This window comes from Symsagittifera roscoffensis, chromosome 9, assembly GCF_963678635.1.
Source record: "Symsagittifera roscoffensis chromosome 9, txSymRosc1.1, whole genome shotgun sequence".
Taxonomy (NCBI): Eukaryota; Metazoa; Xenacoelomorpha; order Acoela; family Convolutidae; genus Symsagittifera; species Symsagittifera roscoffensis.
Genome location: NC_087070.1, coordinates 42838400 through 42860328, shown reverse-complemented (window position 1 = coordinate 42860328; position 21929 = coordinate 42838400). Strand labels below are relative to the sequence as shown.

Genomic DNA, 21929 nt, shown 5'->3' with positions numbered 1-21929 from the left:
ATGATTAAACTACCTTCGAAGAAATTTTTTGTTTATAGAGCCAAATAAAAAAGGCGCAGCTTTATATAAGTATATGATAGACCCATAGCCGCATATCAGGACAATATTTTTGGGTCACTTTAAGCTCCGGTTTTTTCCGTGCAGGTGTTAGTTTTCTCCATCTGGTTGGCTTCATTCCCAACCATCTGACTCTCTTTTCTTCTATTCACATTATACTTTACTCTTCCATATCTATAAAATTCCGATAATTTTGACTGGATATTGTAATGAACGGATTCCTTTCTGTTGTAACCTCGGTTACCTTGATACTTTCGACCTTCTGCTTATTTTAAATCATGTAACATTCTTAGCCTCTGACTCAATTTCAGTTTACTGAATGCCAAATATCTTACGATTCTATGAAGCAGCTCCAGGCTCAGAGGACTGCCTTCTTACTCATCGAGATCTACAACAATGTCTTCTGATCAAAGGAACCGCCCTCCAAGAAGTAACAGAAAGGGAAGCTGTTGTTTACAAAAAGGTGGGCCCAAATTCGAAATGCTGTAGAATTGCTAACATGATTTCAAGCATCCACCAGAGAACAAATAATTGATAAAGATGTGAAGCGATTATCAAGGCTTATGCGAAGGATATAAAGACCCAGAACATAGCAGAAGTAATAGTACAGCAGTTATTGAGTATTTAGTCTAAAAGAACCAAAATCATCTGGATCCATTCTTGATTTGTTTTGCATCAGCAGAAACTTAGATATCTTTTAAAAATCTTTTCACACTTGTGACAGCAAGTTTATTGCAAACGGGTACTAGATTTTTGCCTTTCAACAACTTCTTTCACAGTATTCGTCGTCTCGCAGTTGAACCCAGGGTACTACTATGACATGGTCCCTTGAAAATAATCAGGTCCCTTGAGAATAAAGATACATAGAGCTCAAATCCTTTAATAATTGTGATTTCGTCATTCAGAAAGATGTCTCAGGATATTTTCAAACACATTTTATGTTTTGTTACTTCTTTAAAATCCCCCCTCGCCATTTAAGGAGGAAAATTCAAAGAAAAAGGCCAAAATTGAGTTCTGATGACAAATAAGGTAACCCAATTATGTTTGTGAAACTGTAAAACAAACAGAAGTGAGCAAAATTCATGATATAAACGTTGAATTAATTACAATTTTCAATCTGAAAAATTCTGACAGAACATACTGTGCAAGATTTTTCAAATGAATAATTTATACACAAATTGGTTTTCAAAATTATAACATGCGAAATGAAACATGCGGGACCTGTCTATCATAGTTGCTTTTTCGAGGGACTCTATCATAGTAGTACCGAACCCAGTAGATCATTCCCAGCTGATCAGCCCTGATGATCACTGATGATGTGAACATGTTGATTTCAAATATCCCTCCAATCGAAATCTAATTTAATCATGTTCCTTGATTTGCTAATTATGATTTTGCATTTTGTCCCCATTTTTCCATTTAAAGGGGTTTGTCGGCTTATCTTTTATTGGGTTAGTTGCCTATAGTTTGCAAGGTAAAATCCATTTCCCTGATAATAGAGTATCATTCTTAAATAGGTTTCCGTTCAATATTTTTACTGTTTTTTATGCTTCTATGACATCAATTATTACGAATTAACGAGCGCCTTTAATTTTGTCAGCTTAGTTACCGGTTTGAATTTTATCTACGCTAGTTTTTCAGTGGAACTGCTCTTGACGTAATTTTAAAAAATTAAATTAGAAGGAGGCAAATTCTGATATGAATTTTTTGAGAGATCTATTTTCGATTTTTTTTTCAATTCGCCTCTGTCCACTTCAAAATAAAAGAAATATATATTTGCACTCAATCTGCCAAAAATCAGCATTTTTAACAATGAAAACTAGTTATTTGAAAGGAATTTTGATGTTCGGACCGAGCAATTATTTTTCAGTTTATTTTGAAATAAAAGTTGTCCATTACAATCTCTTCGAGGAGATTGGAACGGTTTTGTTAGAGCAAACAAATCAAGTTTTGATCCAGCTAATTTTGTGTCATTTTGTTTACACAAGCAAAGCTTATGTGATAGTTTGAGCTCTCTTTTTTCCAGCCTTTGTCGCAAATATTGTTGCGTCGCAAATATTGTTGCGACAAAACGTGTTCATTTTGAAAGTGTTCATTTCGATCTATAACCAGCTCTTAAGTACAGCCAATGTTAAGGATATTAACACAGACTATTATATTAAAAAGTAGCATTTAGCTTCGAGGTATCATGGATCTGTAGCGTAGAGGTAGGGAAGGAAACCTGCAACAAAATTAGAGGGTTTGAACCTGGGCAGGGTCGGATGTTTTTAATGAACTTCTTCGTATACTAGTTAAAGTGCGTCCGCTCTATAAATTGAGGCATGTTAGTTGGTAAATTTATTTTTTTCTTGAAATTGACTGGTACTGCTAATGCGTCATAATTGGCTTGCGTCACTTATCAGTTATGTAGAATCATAATTGGCCTGCGTCACTTGAAGTTTTGTAGACTCAAAGTTTTACTGATTCAGTTTTTCTCAGTAGCGTTGTTGGTCGTGTTTTTCTTGTGTATGCGAAGTGCAACTTCGTCTCTGTGTTAAAGCTTATTAAATGGTCAGAAGGTCTATTTCTCTATATTGGATATGAGTCCTAAATTTTTACAATAATTTGCACTTTCAAATTTCAGCTGGAATGAAAAGAAATCTCGAGGGGAAAATTGGTCTCGCAAAGCAACCCACATCGCTCAAAATGCAATCAATTTTCTAGTCCGCCAAAACTTATGTACAAAAAAAACATAAAAAGCTTTAAAAATGAGAGTCCGTTAATTTATTTCGGGGGGTTTTGGAGGATTCGAATATGTTTTATTAACATGCTTTTTGTTGTTCCGACCATTGAAAATGGGGAGTAAATTTGTGTTCGGGCGTGTTCTAGTTTTTTTGTTTTCCACGCATTATGAGTTATCACAAATAATCATCAAAATTGGTCGAGTGGTGTAGCATATTACAGCCCCTTCAGTCGTCATTCGAATAAACTGTTAAAAAAATTTCAAAAAAATTGTGTCGAGAAAAACCCAATGTCGAGAAAAACTTTGTAGTTTCAGAAATTTACTCTAGTTTGGGCAAGTAACGCGAGTAACTTTCATGATATGAAAGTCGACTATTATTTAGGCTATAAAAACTGCATGTTTGTAAAACGAAAACTAATTTTGGAAGCTTAATTTGCGCTTATTTGGCAATAAAAAGTTTTCTAGCTAAAATTTTAAAAAATTATAGTGGAAGAATTTTTTTAAAGAAATATCGATTTTGCCTAGTTCAAAAATTTCTACACGTATAGTTCTCCATCGTACAACACACAAAACACGATACTAAAGTAAAGAAAATTTTTTTTTGCATTTTTACAATGTCAGCAGTCGGCTATTCTTGTTATGTCTGAAAAAGAAAGAAAACTGTATAAAAAGCATTGGCATAAATACGGCCAGTTTCACTTTAAGTGCATTTCAAATTTGTATAAAAAGAAGCTGTTAAAAGGTGTCCAATATCGGCCTGAATAATTATGGGCCTTATTGGACTGAAAATTAGCGCTTGATTTGTAGCTTCAAAATGGGATTTAATATTAGAAGATTCTTTAAATTAGAAGTGCCTTAAGCATGGTTGGGAATGTTTTAAAACATGTTTTAAAACAAGGCAAAAAACATGTTTTAAAACAGAAACTAAAAAACAGTATTTTTTATTTTAAATTTTTTATCGTAAAAAGCTAGCATAGGCAGGCAGTCGAACCCCTGCGCCATCCCTTCCTATCCCAACGAATTTCCACAATAAAATAGAGTTGTTTTAACTAATTAACTACTTACTTCTGTTACAAGACTGAACTGTGACTCGAGAAGAACCGTACAATGAAAGTTGTTTTCAAGATTTCAAAAGTGTAAAACTATTATTATGGTGGAAAATGGGAAAGAGACTAGGTTTCGAAACAGCGTTGGTTGATGTTGCACTGGCTCTCGTTTCTGGCGTTCTTAACTCAGCTGGATTGGAAAGATATTTCTCAACGACAGGAATGACGTATGGAAAGTTAAGAAACCAAATGGAGGCTGAAAATGTGGCAAACTTGCCATTCTCTACCGCGAACTGAACGAACTGTAAAAAGAAAAAACATGTTTTTTATTTTAAAAAAAACGCTGTTTAATTGATTTTGTCAATAAAAAACGTTTTTTTCCCCAACCCTGGCCTTAAGGCGATTTATTGTGTTCTATTAAACAAAATTTGATTTTCCAACTTTCTCTTGGATTGGATTTGCTTGAAATAAATCATAAAAATATTCTTGAAAAAAAATCAGTTTGTGAATTTTTTGGATAATTTTTAAAAATAGCAACTCTTCAAGCGGTAAATCATTAGAAAATTTTAAGCGTTAAAGGCATAATTACCCTTGCGATAAGCGAGGGTGTTGCAAAAGAGTACTGGACAAATTAAAAACCAATCAACCACCTAGCTCAAATGACGTAGAGACAACAAATATGCTTGAAATGACAAAGGTTGTTATTGCGTTATCGATGGGTAACAAAGACTTAATCTTGTAAACAGCTTGTCCAACAAAATCACTGAATCATTTTCTCTAATCTGCTTTTCAGCCAATGAACAGACATATTTTGAGCGTGTGGAATTTCAAATACACGTGCTGTTCAATAGTTGGCTTTTTGGCTTTGCTTAGGTTCGGTTCAGTTTAGTTTCTTTTTTTATCGTTTTCTTTTTTTATTCGGCTTTGTTTTTTTTGTTTATTTATACTCAATCGGCCTTGTTACATCATAGAGCATTGCATCATTGGATGAGCGAATAAAGTTTCCTATACGTGAGAGTCTTTTGATGGGGTAATATAATATTTTTTTGAAAGTTTTTAGGGTTCAGATCTGTAAAGAAATTTTCCCCGCTTTGCTAAATTTGAGTCTGAATAGCAAACAATTCAGACCATTTTTTCTCGAATCGAAAACTTTTTTAAATTTATTTATTTTTTTTATTCAAAAAGGTTTTATTGAAAGGTCTTTAACATGATATCTCTCGCAATTTTTTGCGAGTTCTCTTTGAAGTAGACAAAATCAGCTAAAGTTCTGTACCTACGCCATAGTTCCCTCCCAATCTTCGATAGTAGTTCGAACCCACTTCGATAACGGTTGGAGGGGTCCCAGTGTCATCCGCCTCCTCAAGGTGGACATTGAAATGGAGAGGACATCTCTCCCTCTCTCCCCGCCCCCCTCCCCTCACGGTTGGTCCTGCATTGAGTAGGATCGGGGGGTTAAAATATGTAACAAAAAGGGGTAATTTGAACAATAACTGCTGTTTTTTTCAGGGAAATTTTATCAGCTGTCACGGATGTCTGGGAATCCTACCTGTTAGTGCTTTTGTCAATGGCGAACAGAAGATAGTCGAGCTGCTTTTGCTCATAAGTCATTGCGAGTCAGTGGGCAAGCTGAAAGATGCGGAGATATTTCGAATCTCAGATCTGGACGCTAGAGTTCTAAACGTGCCTGGAACTTCAAGATACGATCAAATTCCAGGATTAAGACAGACAGTTTTAACAACTAAAGGATTTTTCACAGGCGGAAAGTCCTACTTTTGCGTTAAAAGAGCTGGATCTGCTAGTGAAATGTGTATACATCTTTCCCAGCAGCAACAGTTCAAGTACCAGCACTCAAATGACCAGAATGCAGCTTCTCACGCTTTGAAATTTGTCTGGAATCGTGGCATGTTTAACAGGTTCAATCAATTTGAAGTTAGTGATAAATGGACATTCAAAGTCATTTGCGGCGGCGTATCGATGAAAAGTGTTAACATACAGGGCGAGTATGCTCAGCTGTGTGTGGTGTATAGACAAAGCTGCGAGAGGGCGGGAACTCGATTTTTGACTCGAGGAGTCGATGAAAATGGACATGTTGCAAACTTCGTTGAGTCCGAAATGATTATTAGTTGCAATGACAAATTGACATCATATGTGATGACAAGAGGATCCATTCCGTTGTTTTGGGATCAGCCTGGAATCCAAGTTGGAGCTCACAAAACGCGATTTACAAGAGAATACGCATTTAGTTCTGCGGCATTCCTGAAGCACATGTACTTTATGAAGAAACAGTACGAAAGATTCGCAATTGTAGATCTACTAGGTGTAAACAGGGGCTCGGAAGATACGTTGTCTAAGGCGTTTGCAAGTTATTTGCAGCGATTCCCTCTGACTAAAGCAGTTCCATTTGTCCATTTTGACTTCCACGCTGAATGTCCAGCGTCAGACCAGGAACGTCGAAGAGCAGGATTGCAGAAACTGCATAACTTGCTGCAGAATACAGTGTTAGGCGGCGTTGGTGGCTTCGGCTTTTTCTACTGTGACGACAATGGCGCCCAAAACTCGGTTCGGAATCAGCTTGGAGTGTATAGAGTAAACTGCCTCGATTGTCTGGACCGAACTAATATGGTTCAGGGATTCATCGCTGAGCGTGTTTTACCAGCAATGCTTTCGGCGGTGTTTGGAAATCAAGTTCAGCTCGCTAAGGAAAAGATTTCTTTGCTTTTACCAGACATGATTAAACTATGCGGAGACGAAGTTAGTAAAATGTATGCTGGAACTGGCGCATTAAACGCGGACGATAGAACGGGGAAACTTTTCGATGCAGGTAAAAGTGCTGCTAGAACATTTCAGAACAATTTCTTCGACGAAGCCAAGCAACAGTCTTTTGATTTGGTTCGAAACACGCTATTCTCAGATCATCCGGTGTATCAGAAAGCAAGGATGCTTTGCAGTGATACAGACATAAATGTGCCCTTCAAACTGAGAGAACTGATATGCGATAACCAAATGACGTTTACAGAGTTAGAAAATATTAGAGTGTGCATTGGAACATGGAATGTGAACGGGGGAAAACAGTTTCAAAAAGATGAAACGAAGGATGAAACCGATATTTCTCTGTGGCTTTTCAACGCGCCTTCAGAATCTCTTAAGCAGTTCCCTCCTGTTAATGGTTATGTCGCAGAAGGCGCCGATTTCAACCAAAATCCAGATATCTATGCAATTGGGTTCCAAGAAATTGTAGACCTAGATTTGAAAAATATGATCTCAACAAGTCATATAACAGCAGATGAATGGCATGATAAACTATCCCAATTGTTTTGTCCAAAAGGATATTCTAGTGTTCTTAAAGGTTGTCAATTAGTAGGTGTTTGTTTGTTTGTTTTTGTGAAAAACAAACACGTGCCCTATATAAAGGCGATCGCCAGTCAGACTTTGAAAACTGGAATGAAAGGAGCGGCTGGCAATAAAGGTGGAGTTGCGATTCGGTTCCAGCTGCACGCTACTTCAATGTGTTTCGTGTGTTCTCACTTCGCAGCTGGACAGTCAAATTTCGCAGAAAGAAACGCAGATTTTCACTCACTTGCGTCCAGATTTAAGTTTCCCCCCATCAACCAGTCTTTGAATGACCATGACTATGTGTTTTGGTGTGGAGATTTCAACTACAGAATAGACATGGAAAATGCGCTGACTAGAAATTACATTGAAATGTGCCAGTGGCCGAAACTGTTGGAAAACGACCAGTTGACATTGCAAAGAAGTGAAGAAAATGTGTTTGATGGTTACACGGAAGGCCCAGTGCTGTTCCCCCCAACGTATAAATATGATCTCCTGACTGACGAGTATGATTCGAGCGAGAAGTGTAGAACGCCTGCATGGACTGACAGGGTTTTGTGGAAGAGGAGACATGCGTTCTTCTACTTACCACAGGAGTACTGGCCCAAAGATTTACAATGGCCTGCAGGTTAGCTAATTGAGCATTAAGTAGTTGAGATCTGTAGCGTATTTAGGAGGGGGACAACCCCCCCCCCCCATTCCCTCCTCAGGGTTTAGACCCCCTGTTACCCAAAGGGTCCTTCTTTTGTACTATTTTGAGATATCCATTTTGGCTAATGGACACTAAAACTTTTCTTAAGGGGCCTTTGGCGCCAATATTTAATAATTTTGAGGGGAAAGCGCGCCGAAAAAATGCGATTTTTTGATCGAATTTCTCCAAAAAGTGCCTTTTTTAATCAAAATTTTGGTTCTAATTTAGTGCTCTGAAAGCGAGCTCGGAAAATCAATTTAGTCAACCTAAGAAAAGGTCGACAAAGTTTTTTCATTTTTTTTTGAAAAGTTGGCTTGCTTCTTAAAAACTAAGAGCAATAAAGTTTTCACAAAAAACACGAGTTTTTGAATTCTTTGCCATTTAAGTCAGCTGATCAATTTTACGTAGGCGCGTTTTGCTTTTTTGAGAAGCAGTTTTTCAAAATCTTGTGAAAATATTGCTTCCTAAATGATTTTTCGAAAACAATTTGCAAACAGGAGTGAATAGTGGGAAAATATCAGAAAATGCAAAACTTTATAACCAAAAATCTGGCATCAGTTTTTTCGGTTTTGAACTTTTAAGAGTCGAAGAACGTAGTTCAGATTCTTATATAGGTCGCGTTGATATTTTTCTTTTTTTTAGGAGAATTCTTTAACATTTTTCAGGCTCAAATTTACTTTTTCGGGGTTTGATTTTTGATTTTTTTTACATTTCTGTTCATTTTCTTTGTTAAAAGGAAGGCAAACTCTTTTTTTGAACAGCAAAAGTGTAAAGGTCACGAAAAACGCAATCGACTTCTGGTTTCGAAAGTGGAATTTAATTTTCAGATTTCCCAGATCAAAGTTTTTTTTTAATTCTCGATCAAAGTTTTACTTATTGATCCAGTTTTCTCAAATTGGGTTAGTTTTTATCAAAAAAGCGCAATTTCTAAATTGATCTAGAAATTCAAAGAGCCCTAAGGGTATCTATTTTATTATGTGAAATTTGAAAGTTGGAATTTAAAAAAAAACAATTCAGCTATTTCTTCTGTTTACTTGCTTCTATTGACTCTTTTCCAACTGTCTGTTGGCTTTGCTTACTTTAGCGAGTGTTGTGTATTAGTACGAACCTTATTTTTCAAATTAACTCGCAAACGAAAGTGTTCATTAAAATGTTTGTAGCATTGGAAATTTCATAGCATCTGTTATCTGCTTCATTTGTGGCTAGTGTTTGTGATTTGTTAAGCGTCCGTGGCTGCGTGGTTAGTGCGTGAGACTCATAATCTTAAGGTCGCAGATCGAATCCGAGATGTAGACGAATTTTTACTAATTCGAGGCTTATTTCTAATTTCTTATTGCACTTTATAAAGCTGCTTTTTTGTCGTGTTCTCGCTATTATAAAGCTGCTTCGCCTCTGTGTTTTTTTTAGACTCTAGGTTTTTCTAATTGCGCTGAAAGAACAGGACTTTTTTGTGTTCGATATCGAAAACATTAAACTGAACAGTTAGAGGTTATTGCCCAATTAATTGAGCCTAAGTTTTTCACCTTGGAATTTAAAGCTTACCATGGCTTTAATTTTTTTTCAGTGCCGCTGTATAAACATTGATTGAAAACTGTCCATTATAAACTGTTCTCAAAATTCAAAGTGCGTTGAGGGCATATAATTTTTTCCTCTGAAATTCGAAAGTTTGCTTGCTGTCATTGAATCTTTTCCAGTTGTCTGTTGGCTATGTTTTTTATGTTCATATTTTGACAGGAGACCTCATCTACTATGGTCGGGCGGAGGTGAAGAGTTCAGACCACAGACCTGTGGTGGCCTACGTGGACATACAGGTTCAGAGAGTGGACCATGAGAGGAGGAGTCAGGTGATTTCCAACCTCATCCTCGATATAGGACCCCCCAACGGGGCTGTGCATGTCAAACTGGTGGACTTGGCTGCACAGAACTGGGTTAGTTACTTAGCTTATAATTATGAAAGAAATTGTTCTTATTCTTCATTGCATTGAGCTTCCGATTAATTGATTTTCGTGTTTATAGGCAGTTTATCCGCTGACTGTTAAAGTTTAACCTGTGGTAGTTTTTGATTAGAGTCTTTTTTTGTTCGACCAAGCCTGAAGATTTTCTGAATGAGGCTGGTGAGACAAAATACATTAGTTCTGAAAGTGTTGAAGAGGTAGCATGCCTCGAAAAAAAAAACAGTCGAGCAAACTGTCCTCAAAATTTGTGCTGCTCAGAACGATGGTGCAAAGAATTTGAGGAGTCCCTAATTGTCGGGACCAACAACAACAACAACAACAACAGAAAGACTTAAATTCCTTCCATGAAGGTATAAAGAAATGTACTAACAAAATCAAGACGTACAAGTAGAACAATTACAGTTAATAAACCAAGAGCACGAGTTTTGCATTGAGTATGCATTCGCTGTGATATTGAATAGAAATGTTTTAATGTTTCTCCTGAAGGTAGCGGGACTATCATAAACGTCGATTCCAAGACCAGGATGGGCGAGAAAATGATTCGCAAGTTTCACCACACGATTAAAGAAGGACTCCCCAGTTCGTCGTTTCCTATTGCGTCGGATCTCAAACATAGCTGTATCGGAGGATCGGTGACCGGTCATTTCCGGTGCATAAGAGACAAAGTGGAACAAATCAAAATCTAATTTGTCGTTGAGAAGTTTGTTGAAAAGGGTGAGATCATTGAGTTGGTGGATGAGAGAAATAGGCAACATATTTGTCACACGGAGTAGAATGTTGTAAGGAGCTGTGTAGTTGCGTGTACTCCATCTGAGCGCTCTACATTGGAGCGCTTCTAGCTTGCGGATACTGGTAGGTCTGGGAACCAGGTATGAGAAGCATAAAGAATAACTGAGAGATCACATGATTTATAAAGTTGGAGTTTGGTAGTGGTGGGGCAGGTAATTGGGATGTTTTTTTTCAACACGAACAAACTCCTGTTGGCTGAAGCTAACTTTTTTTCAATATGCGGTCTAACCTTAGAAAACGTTCTGAAGATTGTGAAGTGCGCGGATGCTGTCATCACTGATGTATACCGTAGAGGCTCATTTATCAAAAACGCAAGAAAGCCTCGTCCTCTCATCGTCCAATTTCACAATGCAATAACCGCCAAACGGGTCAAGGCTTCCTCTGGCCTGCTCAAGGACTCTTCCTTCGAGGCGACTGCACCAAAGAAGAAAGAAAAAAAGAGGAAGCACTGCTTAAAACACGCTACCTTCTCGCTCAAAAGGGCATCAGGAAAGAAGACATGAAAATCAAAAATCTTACTCTCTACTATAAAGACAAACAGCTTGACACACTAGCCGATGTTGACACTCTCCATTCCACAATCTCTCAATTGTGACTGACAACTCCGAGGAACAATATTTCCCTGATGATGATGAATGCCCAAAGCCTTCTTAGTCTTCAGAGAAGATTAGCATATCTGAATTGTTTCACTTCTTACAACCCTGATCTCCTCTTACTATCAGAAACATGGCTAGATAGTAACCACCCTGATATGAGTGTCTTTCCTGCGAGCAACTATAATATTATCAGTCGGTCAGATCGAACAAATGGGGCGCACGGAGGCGTCCTCATTGCTGCCAATAATTCTGTATTTAATAGTGTTGACTTCACCAGCATTGGAGTTGACAAAGACTTTGCCTGTGCCTGTATCATCACATTCCACTCTACAATGTTGCTGATTATCACGGTTTATAATCCGCCAAGAAGCAGCAACTATGCTATTTCGCCGCAGACTGAGTAGCTGTTTATCTGAATATTTTACCCTGTTTACAGAATCGTTCAATTCCTCAAATAGTCTTCACTATGAAACTTTAATACTCGGTGACTTCAATTTCCCTGATATTGACTGGCCGACCTATCAATCAACCAAAGCTGTTGACCTTCCTTTCCTTAACTGGTGCCAGGAGAATAATCTCCAACAAGTTCTATCCTTCCTGACCCACAAACAAGGCAATCTTCTGGATATTATACTAGTAACCAACACTGATATAATAGAACACATCGAAAACCCGAAATGGAGCAACCTATCAGATCATGCTGGTGTACTGTTTCGACTCTCGAAAAGCCACTACAATACAGCCGTCATCTCCAACCAACAGCTAGCCTGGAGCTCCTTCAATCCTGAACGTTTCGCCCTATCCCTCCCACCCATTACTCGTGTGGCACAGGCCATTGACTGTATGTCTCTGAATGATTTCAGTGCAGAATGGACTAGTATGGTCCACAATGCACTTTCCTCTACGGTCCCTCGTAAACGCAAGAAACGCGCAAGAGGAAGAAGCACAAATTGAACACAATCTTCAATGAAGAGTTCCTACACGCTACAAGAAACAATTTTCTCGAGTCGGCAGAGCTCGATAAAGTCGTTCTGCTAAAAGACATCTGCTGGATGTCTACATCAGAAGCTTTTAAGTTTCTGAAACGATTCTCAGGGAAAGCCCCCCTGCCATCTAAACTCACCTGGGAAACTAAATTCGCAACCGATGACCAGAACAAAGCCGATCTTTTCAATGGATTTTTCGCTTCCGTGTTTAATCCAATTACAACAGATAATCCCGAACCACCTGGTGACCAACAACCCAGTATATTTCTGAATGATTTAAACTTCGATGTAAAAAAAGTTGAAACACTCTTGTCCAAATGCCCTGATTCACATTCTCAGTCTTCCGATGGCCTTACGTCCTGCCTGTATCACAACGCCTCAGCAGTATTAGCCCCTTTTGCTTACATTCTTTTCTCCTTTGTTCTATCCTCTTGTGTGTGGCCCACTACATGGAAATGCAGTTACATAACACCTATCCTCAAAGATGGCTCTCGGTCTCTTATTTCCAATTATTGCCCCATCAGCATTCTACCTCGGCTCTCTCTCATTCTGGAGCGACTAATTTTCAACTTTCTTTATCCTAGAATAAAGTCGCAGTTGGCCAAGCAACAACACGGCTTCCGAAAACATCGATCCACGGTTACTCAACTACTAGCCTATCTTGATAATATCTACAATCAACTTGAGAACAATAAGAAGCCCTCCGCGGTATACTTCGATTTTCAAAAAGCATTCGACAAAGTGCCTCATGTCGTTTTATTGCACAAACTAAAAAAAATGGGCCTCGACCCAAGTTTCATTGAACTCATCCGGAGTTACCTCGCTGACAGAACTCAATGTGTGAACATTAACGGGGTTCTCTCTTACATTGCTTCGGTTACTAATGGTGTTCCTCAAAAGAGCGTCACAGGTCCGTTGTTATTCATTATATTCATTAATGACCTCCCAGACTACTGTAAATACTCCGACTGTTTTCTGTTTGCCGATGATAGCAAAATGATTTCGACAGAATCACCCATAGCAAAGAATCTACAACATGATATTGATAATTTCCTCGCTTGGTCTATCGAGAACTCAATGATTTTTCACCCAGACAAGTGTAAAACGATGTTATTCGGAAAAACTGACGACACATCAACTCACAATTGGAAATCATCAGATATCGACCGTCTCTTGCATCAAAGACATTGGTGTATGGGTGGCCGATGAACCAGCGTATTATAAAACGACTTCTTCAAAGACCTCAAAATCTTAGAATTTCAATACTTCTAATTTGGGGTTAGAGGGGGTTGTGAATTTAGGGCAGAATTTTTGATTGTTTATTTGTTTTTAAGGAAAAAGTTTTAAGTTTCTTCACGCCAATTTTGATCTTATGAGGTTTGACTTTAGCTCTTTTTAAATGCAATTCAAATACATTTGCTAAAAGAAAGGCTAATTACGCTCTGATTTTTTCCTGATTAGTTGCGTTCATTGACGCTTTCAAAGATCTTTTTTTTGGCTGCATTAAGAATTGATCCGGTTGCAGGACCCCGACCCCCTTGAAACTTTTGAAAAACGCTCTTTTTTTGTTCAAAAAATGTCTACTCAGTGATTCTGACACCCTCAACTTAAGCACTGCAGAGTAAATAGATTATGCGAGTTGAGTTCGCAAATTGTATATTGGCATGTAGTAGTTGTAAAGAAAGTACTAAATTTCAGATAAGGTCTGATACGTTAATCATTTTGAATCGTAGTTACAAGAGATTGAGGATATTGGGGGCGGTGAAAGAGACGAATGTGAAATTAGGTGCATATGAGTAGTGAGTGGAGAGTACACTTGGAGCACTACTTGGCCGAGTACACTGAGGGGGGAGTGGTTGTGGGCAGCAGACAGGTGGGGGCAGACATGGCCAGAATCCTGTTCAGAGACCCTTCTCACGCAGTCAAAGCAGTCGCCCTCTCAGGACACAGAATCACCACGTCTATCGAAATGCGGGTCAGTCTTATTCTTAGAATTGAGCTTATTATGTTAAGGTTGTGTTTTTATGTAACCTTTTCAGGAAGAAAATCTTGCCAAGAAAAAAAACGTTTGTAATTTTTCTAGCTTGTCTGAGTTTCGATTTATTTGGAGTACGCTTTAATTTTTTTGTTCAATGGACCTCAAATTCCATTCTTTGAAACAAAGCTAAATATGGCTTAGAACATGGACGTTGGCTGATATATTTTCAAAAATTTACTGAATTTAACTATTGAACGAGGTTACTCAAATTAGGTTGGTTATTTTAGGCGCCGATAAACGCATTCAAGCTCAATTTTACTTTTTCGCTGTTTGACTTTTGATTTCTTTAAGTTCAATTCGTTTCTTTTACAAAAGCTAAAAGTAAAGGTCGCAAAAAAGTTTATTGATTTCTAGTTTCGAAAGTGGATTTTTATTTTTCAGATTTCCCAGAGGAAAAACTTGAGTCAAATTTTATTAATAAAAGTGTCAATCACGAATTGTTATTCAAATCCGCAAAGCTTCAAGGCCATAACTTTGAAATTCGAAATTTGATGTTTTTCAAAAAAAAGTCAGTTTTCTGTTTCCTTGCGTTCATTGACTCTTTTCCAACTGTCTTTTGGCTATGTTCCAAAATTTTCAATCCAAAGTTGTGAATTTTGCTTTAAGATGACGAATTATTTGATCTTGTTTAATGTTAATTTACATGGGTTTGCGTGAATAAGAAACCCAAGAGCAACTTTTCTCATAATATTTGGTTTACAGAACGAAAAAAAATAGAAAAGACTTTACGTTTTAAATTAATAAAATGTTTAATGTCATTTATGATATGTGTTAACGTCATATGTGTTTGATGTCATTAATGATAGACAAAATTAATTATCACTTACGTAGGTTTTGGCTTTTATTTTTGTTTTTCCGGCTTTTAAAAAACTTCAGTTTTTTTCACGCTGGATTGTGATTTTCCGCGTTCTGATTTTTTATTTCTTTTCAAGTTCAAATACAATTCGTTTGTTTAAAGGAAGGCAAATTAACGTTCTCAAGTAACAAAAGGGCAAATTGACTCTTAGCTTCGAAAATAGATTTTAATTTTTTAGGCTTTCCAGCGGTACAAAAAATCTATGGACCCAGTTTTCTCTAATTGGTTTGTTTCATTACACTTGCGACCAGCTTAGTGTGTTATTCCAAACTTTTTTTTAAACCTAACTCGTAAATAAAAGTGTTCATTAAAAGTTCACTTCATTGGAAATTTCACTGTAGCATTGGAAAGAAATTGCTTAGTATCTGTTCTCTGCTTTTGTTGTGGCTAGTGTTTAGCGTATATTACGCTTCCGTGGCTGAGTGGTTAATGTGTAAGAATCATAATCTCTAAGTCACATGTTCGAATCTCAGAAATAACCGAAGTTTTGCAAATTCGAGGTTTGCTTCTAATTTTTATTATCGAAGTTTATAGAGCTGCATTTGTGATTTTCATGCAAGTGTTTGCGAAGCGAAGCTTCGCCTCTGTGTTAAAAGTTTTATAAATTTCTTGAATATTGAAGAGCTTCATCGTGATATGTAATTCAAAATTCGGAGTTTTTTTCCAACTGCCTTTTAATCTGAGAGTGTATTAGCGTGCATATTCATCAGTTTCAAAAGCATAAAAGTACCAAATTCTAAATTAGAAAATATGCCGTGTTCGTCTTATTTAGTTTCTTCATTTTGTTCAATCTTAAAGATCGAAAGTTTGCCTGGATCAAGACTTGAGCGCTCAGGTTGATGGACGGATAACATTTGGTACAATTTTGAGTGATTTTTTCATTTTGGTAGTCATGAATGTTGATAGAATGATACAATTAATTGAAGTCGTCTAATTAAGATATCCGCCCCGTTCTTCTTTATTTTGATCTATTAGCTAAAAAACCTCTTTCAACTTCAGGTCGAGTTTGCTACTCGAGATTTCGTCTCCGCCTACTCATCCGAGTTAGACAGGCTCGAAACTGCGACCCAGGTAGATGCAGAAATTGCGGACCAGGTTGCCCAAATATTACCCAAAGAACAGCCAGTTCCAATTGCAACACCTCTAATTTCATTCACACCTTTTCCCTCTCAACAAGCCACTGCTGTTTCTGATGCATCGGCGATGCAGACTTCGAATAGTGTAGTGAAACAAGCTCCGCCGAAAAGACCACCTCCCCCTAAAAAGATACCCACAAGCCATTCGACGGGGAATCTGAACTCGAATGCTGCTAATTACCCAGGTATGCCTGGGTCTTTTGTCGAACAGGCACCACTACTGGGGACTCCATCAAATGCTATAGGCGAGAAGTCTCAGTCGTTTTTAAATGTAGCCGAGCGAAAAATCTCAACAGGAAGCGAGGTCGCTTCGAGTCAATATACCTCATCACAAGGTCCTGACGTAAACTTCGACGTAACCTTCGACGTAAACAGTAATTGCAGTTCGACAGTTGGAAGCTCCGAGAACGTAAACGTGAATAACTTTCCTGCACCTCCCTCGAATTGTAACAGTTACATGGACTTGTCAGATCCGCCAGCAGGACTACAAAGGAACCCTTCTTTGAACCAGAACATTTCTCATTATAGCCAAGTTGTAGGAGATATAAGTCAGACGTCCATAAAATCAAACAATAACTCAAACTGTTTCGAAAAGAATTTATTTAGCGATGCTTATTGTAGTGACGCAATGATTAACAGTGGATCAGTTGGCTCTAACTGTGATAATGTTAATCTAGTTAACGGTACTAGTGCAAAAACGAAACCCCAGAATATTGGTAAGGTGCCACCCCCATTGCCGCCAAAATCGGATAAGAACAAAAAACCTATACCCTTCATGGTGCAAAAATAACAGTAGTGAACTTAGAAGTTGCAACTTTCACTCAAATTCTTTCCTGCATTTTATATCGTAAATATCAAAATTATGAATTGATAGTTTTAAAGATTTTTCTTTATGAAAACCTACATTACTGTCTTGTAAACGGCCTAAGTATTATATTGAAGTGTAATCGATTTAGATGTATGGACGTTGGGATTTATCAAAGTATCCCATTAAACTTACTTAAAATTGGTGCTTCCAAAAATTTTCAGTTTCCAAGTTTCACCTTAGAATTCAGTTTTTTAGACTTCCCTGCAAGATGCTGTGAATGATATATTAATTTAGAAAATGCTTACATATGTTTGAAAATACGTTTTGAAACAAAATCTCCTGAGAAGTTTTGTTAAATAGAGCTCAACTGTCAATTTATCCTAACATATTAGATATGTTTAGTATATCAGTAATTTATTCCTAAACTGTATTTCACTATAGTTAGTGTGCAATTCCAATTATCTATCATTGTCAGGGAGCGGAAAAAATTAAATTTTTTGTCGCCAACAAAAAAGAAAGAAAAGTGGGTACAAAAACCTTCAATTTTTTTAACGCATAAATCAACCAACACTGGAACGTTTTCCATCTGTGTTTTCTAGAAGTTACGCAGTTTTTGCTTCAAAATACAAAACTATTTCAATCTGTTAGGATTTTATCCGCGCATGAACGAATTTGGCTGAATCGCAAACTCCAGTTTATGGTTCTTTTTATAAAAGTTTGCTTTTTAGGGCAAACGAACACAAACTTAAATAATTTTGCTCACTTTTTTTTTACTTAATTACGAGCAAAAAAAACAATAGAGTATTAAATTTTTTCCGCTCCCTGATCATTATACAGAATGCAACTTCATATTTTTCAGAGCTGAGCTCTCGCTTCATATTAAGAGAATTTGCAATTTAAGATTGAAACCGAAATTTGTTTTACGGAAACAAGCAGCAGTAGTTATTGGCAAGCATGCAACAGCAATTCTCCAAAGGTCCCGGAACTGGTCATTCGAGATGAAAGATTTTTGTTTGCTGTTAATGAACGAAGTGAAATGGCATTTACTTAGATCGTGTGGTTTCTTAGGTTTTTATTTCTGGAAAAGATTTTGTTCGTACTGAACTCAAATTTGATTTTCCCCAGTTTGAAGCCATATTTTCCCCAGTTTGATTTTCCCCATATTTCTAGGTCGCGTGGATTTGTTTTTTTCCCAGTAATTTATCTTTAAGCTTGTGCTTCGGAAGCGTTAACAAATCGGAGTATGTGTTTGAATACACCTGGGACGGAAAAGGTCCTGGGTTTGAGTCTGATCTGAATCGCATTTAAAAAGTTGTCGGCTTATTATTTGTATGCTGATGTTTTGTCGGTTTAGTTGCCACGTCTAAGAATTGTTTTTTTTTGTCGCTGTAGACAATTTTCATTGTAGTTGCTTCTGGTTTTGATTTACTTCCAAAATTTGTAATTTTACTACCATTGTCTTCTTTTGTCCTCCTTTTTTGTTTAAAAACTTAATTCGGTCCAAATCATTTCGATTAATTTTCATTGGCTTAGTGATCTATATTTGGGTCGGTTCATTGGAAGCATAATCTTAATGCTCACCCCGGATCGTGCAAAATGCTAAAGTTCTTAGAATAGAATTTATAGTTCGAAGTTTGTATGAAAACAATTTTATTTTCGGTACTTGTTAAGTTTGTCCGCTCAGTTACCGCTCAATACTTGTTTTTGAATTTTCATGAGACGTGATCGATTGTTTCTGGACGTGTTTTCCGCAAATTTAACATCATTGCAGACATTCTTTTCCAGTTTTTTTAAGTTGTGGCTTCAAATTTCTTTGGACGTAGTGGCTCTCCTTTCTGCTAGCTTGCGATGGCACTCTTATGCGGTATCGCAAGTAGTTCGAAGATCCGCTCCCCCTCTGGAAAGCTTGTTCACAGATTGGCTTTCGCAGTTTGTCAATTCAAATTAATCAGCTAAACGGACGGAGGGTAATTACACTCCCAATAACTAGATAAGTGAGCGTAGTTATATATTACGAATACACTTTCGCTGACCAGGAAGATATATAGCATGAACTCAATCGGATTTATGGGTTCCTAGTGTTGCGCGGCGGAGAGATTGTGATAAAGCGTTGTCTGCCAATTAGAACTCATTATTTATTAATTCGGAGGAAATAAACAATAAAATCATCAGTTCAAAGTGCATTGATTGGTTGAGATTTTTTGCGCATGCGGCCTTTTAGCTAATTCGGTCTTAGTCTTTACATTTTTTCAAGCGACTATGGCGCAGATGCCAGGACGTGATACCCGTAATCGGCAGGTCAGCAGTTCAATTCCGCTACATTGCAACATGTTTCTTTTGACCTTTCTTTTATTTAACATTTTAGAGTTTGGTACGCGCTTTTTTGCGAAATGCAGCTGTGTCTATGTGCTTTGGTTTCCCCAGTGGACTATGAATATACTCATCGATCACTTTTTTAATTTGGTCTAGTTTTTAAAGGGTCAATGAACGTAGCGAATATACTTGATGATTTGTTTCTTATTTTGAATGTTTCAGGACAAAGTCTTAAAGGGTAAAAGTTATGAAAAAAGTGATCAACTTGTTGTTTTGCAGGTTGATTTATAATAGCAAGTATCTATTTAAAGAAGCAAGTTACTTGATAAAAAATCACAGAAAGTGGATATCCTTATGTTTTTGTCTTAAAAATATTTGCGGTGCTTGTGTCAATTTGCTTACCTCGTTAATTTGAGTTTGTTTGGTGTTAACACAGCCGCGCCAAATTAGGGTTAAAGAAGTTCAAAAAAATTAAAATTGTTTTTGAAAATTTTCAGCTGAAGTATTCATCTTTACACAAGCAATGCTTGTGTGATATTACGAACTCCCTTTTTTCCGACCTAAGTCCCAAATATTAGTGCTCTTTTTGAAAGTGCTCTTTTATTGCAGTATATGCATAAGATCAATAACCAGCGATTAAGTACAGTAAATGCTTAGGATATTAACACACACTATTGTATTACAAATACTTCAGCTTCAAGGTGTTATGGTTCTGTAGCGTAGAGGTAGGGAAGAAGACCAGCAGCAAAACAGGAGGGTTCGAACCTCAGCCGGGTCGCATGTTTTTAATGAACTTTTTCGTATACTAGTTAAAATGTGTCCTCTCTATAAATTGAGGCATGTTAGTTGGTAAACTTTTTTTCAAATTGACTGCTAATGCGTCATAATTGGCTGGCGTCACTTAGCAATTATGTAGACTCATAATTGGCGTGCGTCACTGAAGAAATTTTGTAGACTTAGTTTTACTCAGTTTTTCCCAGTAGCTTTGTCGGTCATATTTTTGCTTGTGTATGCGAAGTGCAGCTTGGCCTCTGTGTTTATTCTTATTTTTGATTTTTTAAATACTAGAAATGATTTTTGGTGTAGGTTTTTTGGGCTTTTTGCCTAGTTACTTGAAGTGGACAGCCTCATTTTTTCATTTTGGTTTCTGTTTGGCTAATAATTCTCGACAAAACAATTATTGCTAAATTTTTCAAGTTAGTTTAGTTTCATAATTTCGATCAGGTTAATCGCAGTTCCTTTACTTCTTAAATATAGCAACTGGCGATCTGTCTATTTTTCTTTCTCCGTTGCGTTGGTTGTATAACAAAAAATCGTAGTTGTAAAAAGAAGTTGAAAACGCACTAAAGTCTTGTAGTTCGCGAATGATGAAACCCGATTGCTCAAATTAGCTTTCCATGCAAAAAAGACAAAAACTATATGAAACTAAATTTCACTTGCTTAATTCGAGTGCTTTTTTTACAGGGTACCATCTTGAAATCGTTGACGCGCAAATTCAGGTTGTAGTGTTTTTTTTTATTAAAAATTAATTAAAAAAGCTGCAATTTTTCTGGACGCCTGCAATATGTACTTAATAACCATTAAATCAGAAAGCTCATAAAGGATAATCCAATATATGGGAAACATTAAATGAAATTTAGAATATAATAATTTTGTTTACCTCAAGTTATCCTGATAACTCTTTGAATTTTTAAAGGATGTGGTCCGTCTTGATATAAGCGATCCTTTCGGGAAAAATGAATTTAAATAGCGAGCTGTTGTTTACAAATTATACTTGGTATATATTAATGGCGAATACAACTTATTGGTCTGAACTATGCATGGAGTTTTAGTTGCAGTTACAGAGGTAATTGCTTCATCTTTCTGCCTTTCAAAAAAACTTATAGTTTCTGACAGAAAAAAATTTCAAAGTCCAAAATGTTTGATGATTTTTTTGCGCGCCTCAGTTTTTAGAGTATGAGGGGGTAATATTATTTGTCTTTTATAATTTTGCTATGCGGGTTTTGTTATAATTTATATCGGATTAAGGATCAATTGTTGATAATCTTCTGTCTGGTTCTCGGGGTTAAATAATACAATCGATCTATATCTATCTATCTATACTATATTTAAATGCGAGTGACAGCTATCTCCCATGTTTAAGCCTAATAATTTTGCATGTTTAACGAAAGAGTTTTTTCATGTTTCAGCTATATTATATATTGCAATGCTTAAGAAAATTTTTCAATTAGTTTTCCGCAAGGTCATTAATTTTCAGTAATTTTTTCTGTCTGTATACCTGCTTTCTTATTTAATCTGTCTACCCATCTCTTATCTTCCTAATCTTATGTCTGTCTACCCGTCTCCTAATTTGTTAACTTTCATCTATCTGTTATATATTTAAATGCGGGATTGACTATCTCGCCATGCTTAGGCTTTTTCAACGTATTGTTTTTGCATGTTTAAGAAAAGAATTTTTCACGTTTAGGCTATATCGTATATTGCTATGGTTAAGGTTTTTTTTCGATTTTCCAGTTTAAATTCAGTGTTTAATTCATCAAGTTTGAAATTAGCAACCTAATAGTGGGATGTTGTCAGATTTTTCCCAGGTTTTGCAATTTTGACCT

General features: G+C 36.8%; 1 protein-coding gene across 1 annotated transcript; it reads left to right on the top strand.

The window, feature by feature from the left end:
- The first annotated feature begins 370 nt into the window (after window positions 1–370).
- LOC134853886 (synaptojanin-1-like) lies at window positions 371–17562 on the top strand. The gene is made up of 5 exons (XM_063869844.1): window positions 371–520; window positions 5332–7783; window positions 9581–9774; window positions 13959–14147; window positions 16066–17562. The coding sequence occupies exons 1-5, from the start codon at window positions 377–379 to the stop codon at window positions 16990–16992; spliced, it is 3906 nt and encodes a 1301-aa protein (XP_063725914.1). The 5' UTR covers window positions 371–376; the 3' UTR covers window positions 16993–17562.
- The last annotated feature ends 4367 nt before the right edge of the window (window positions 17563–21929 follow it).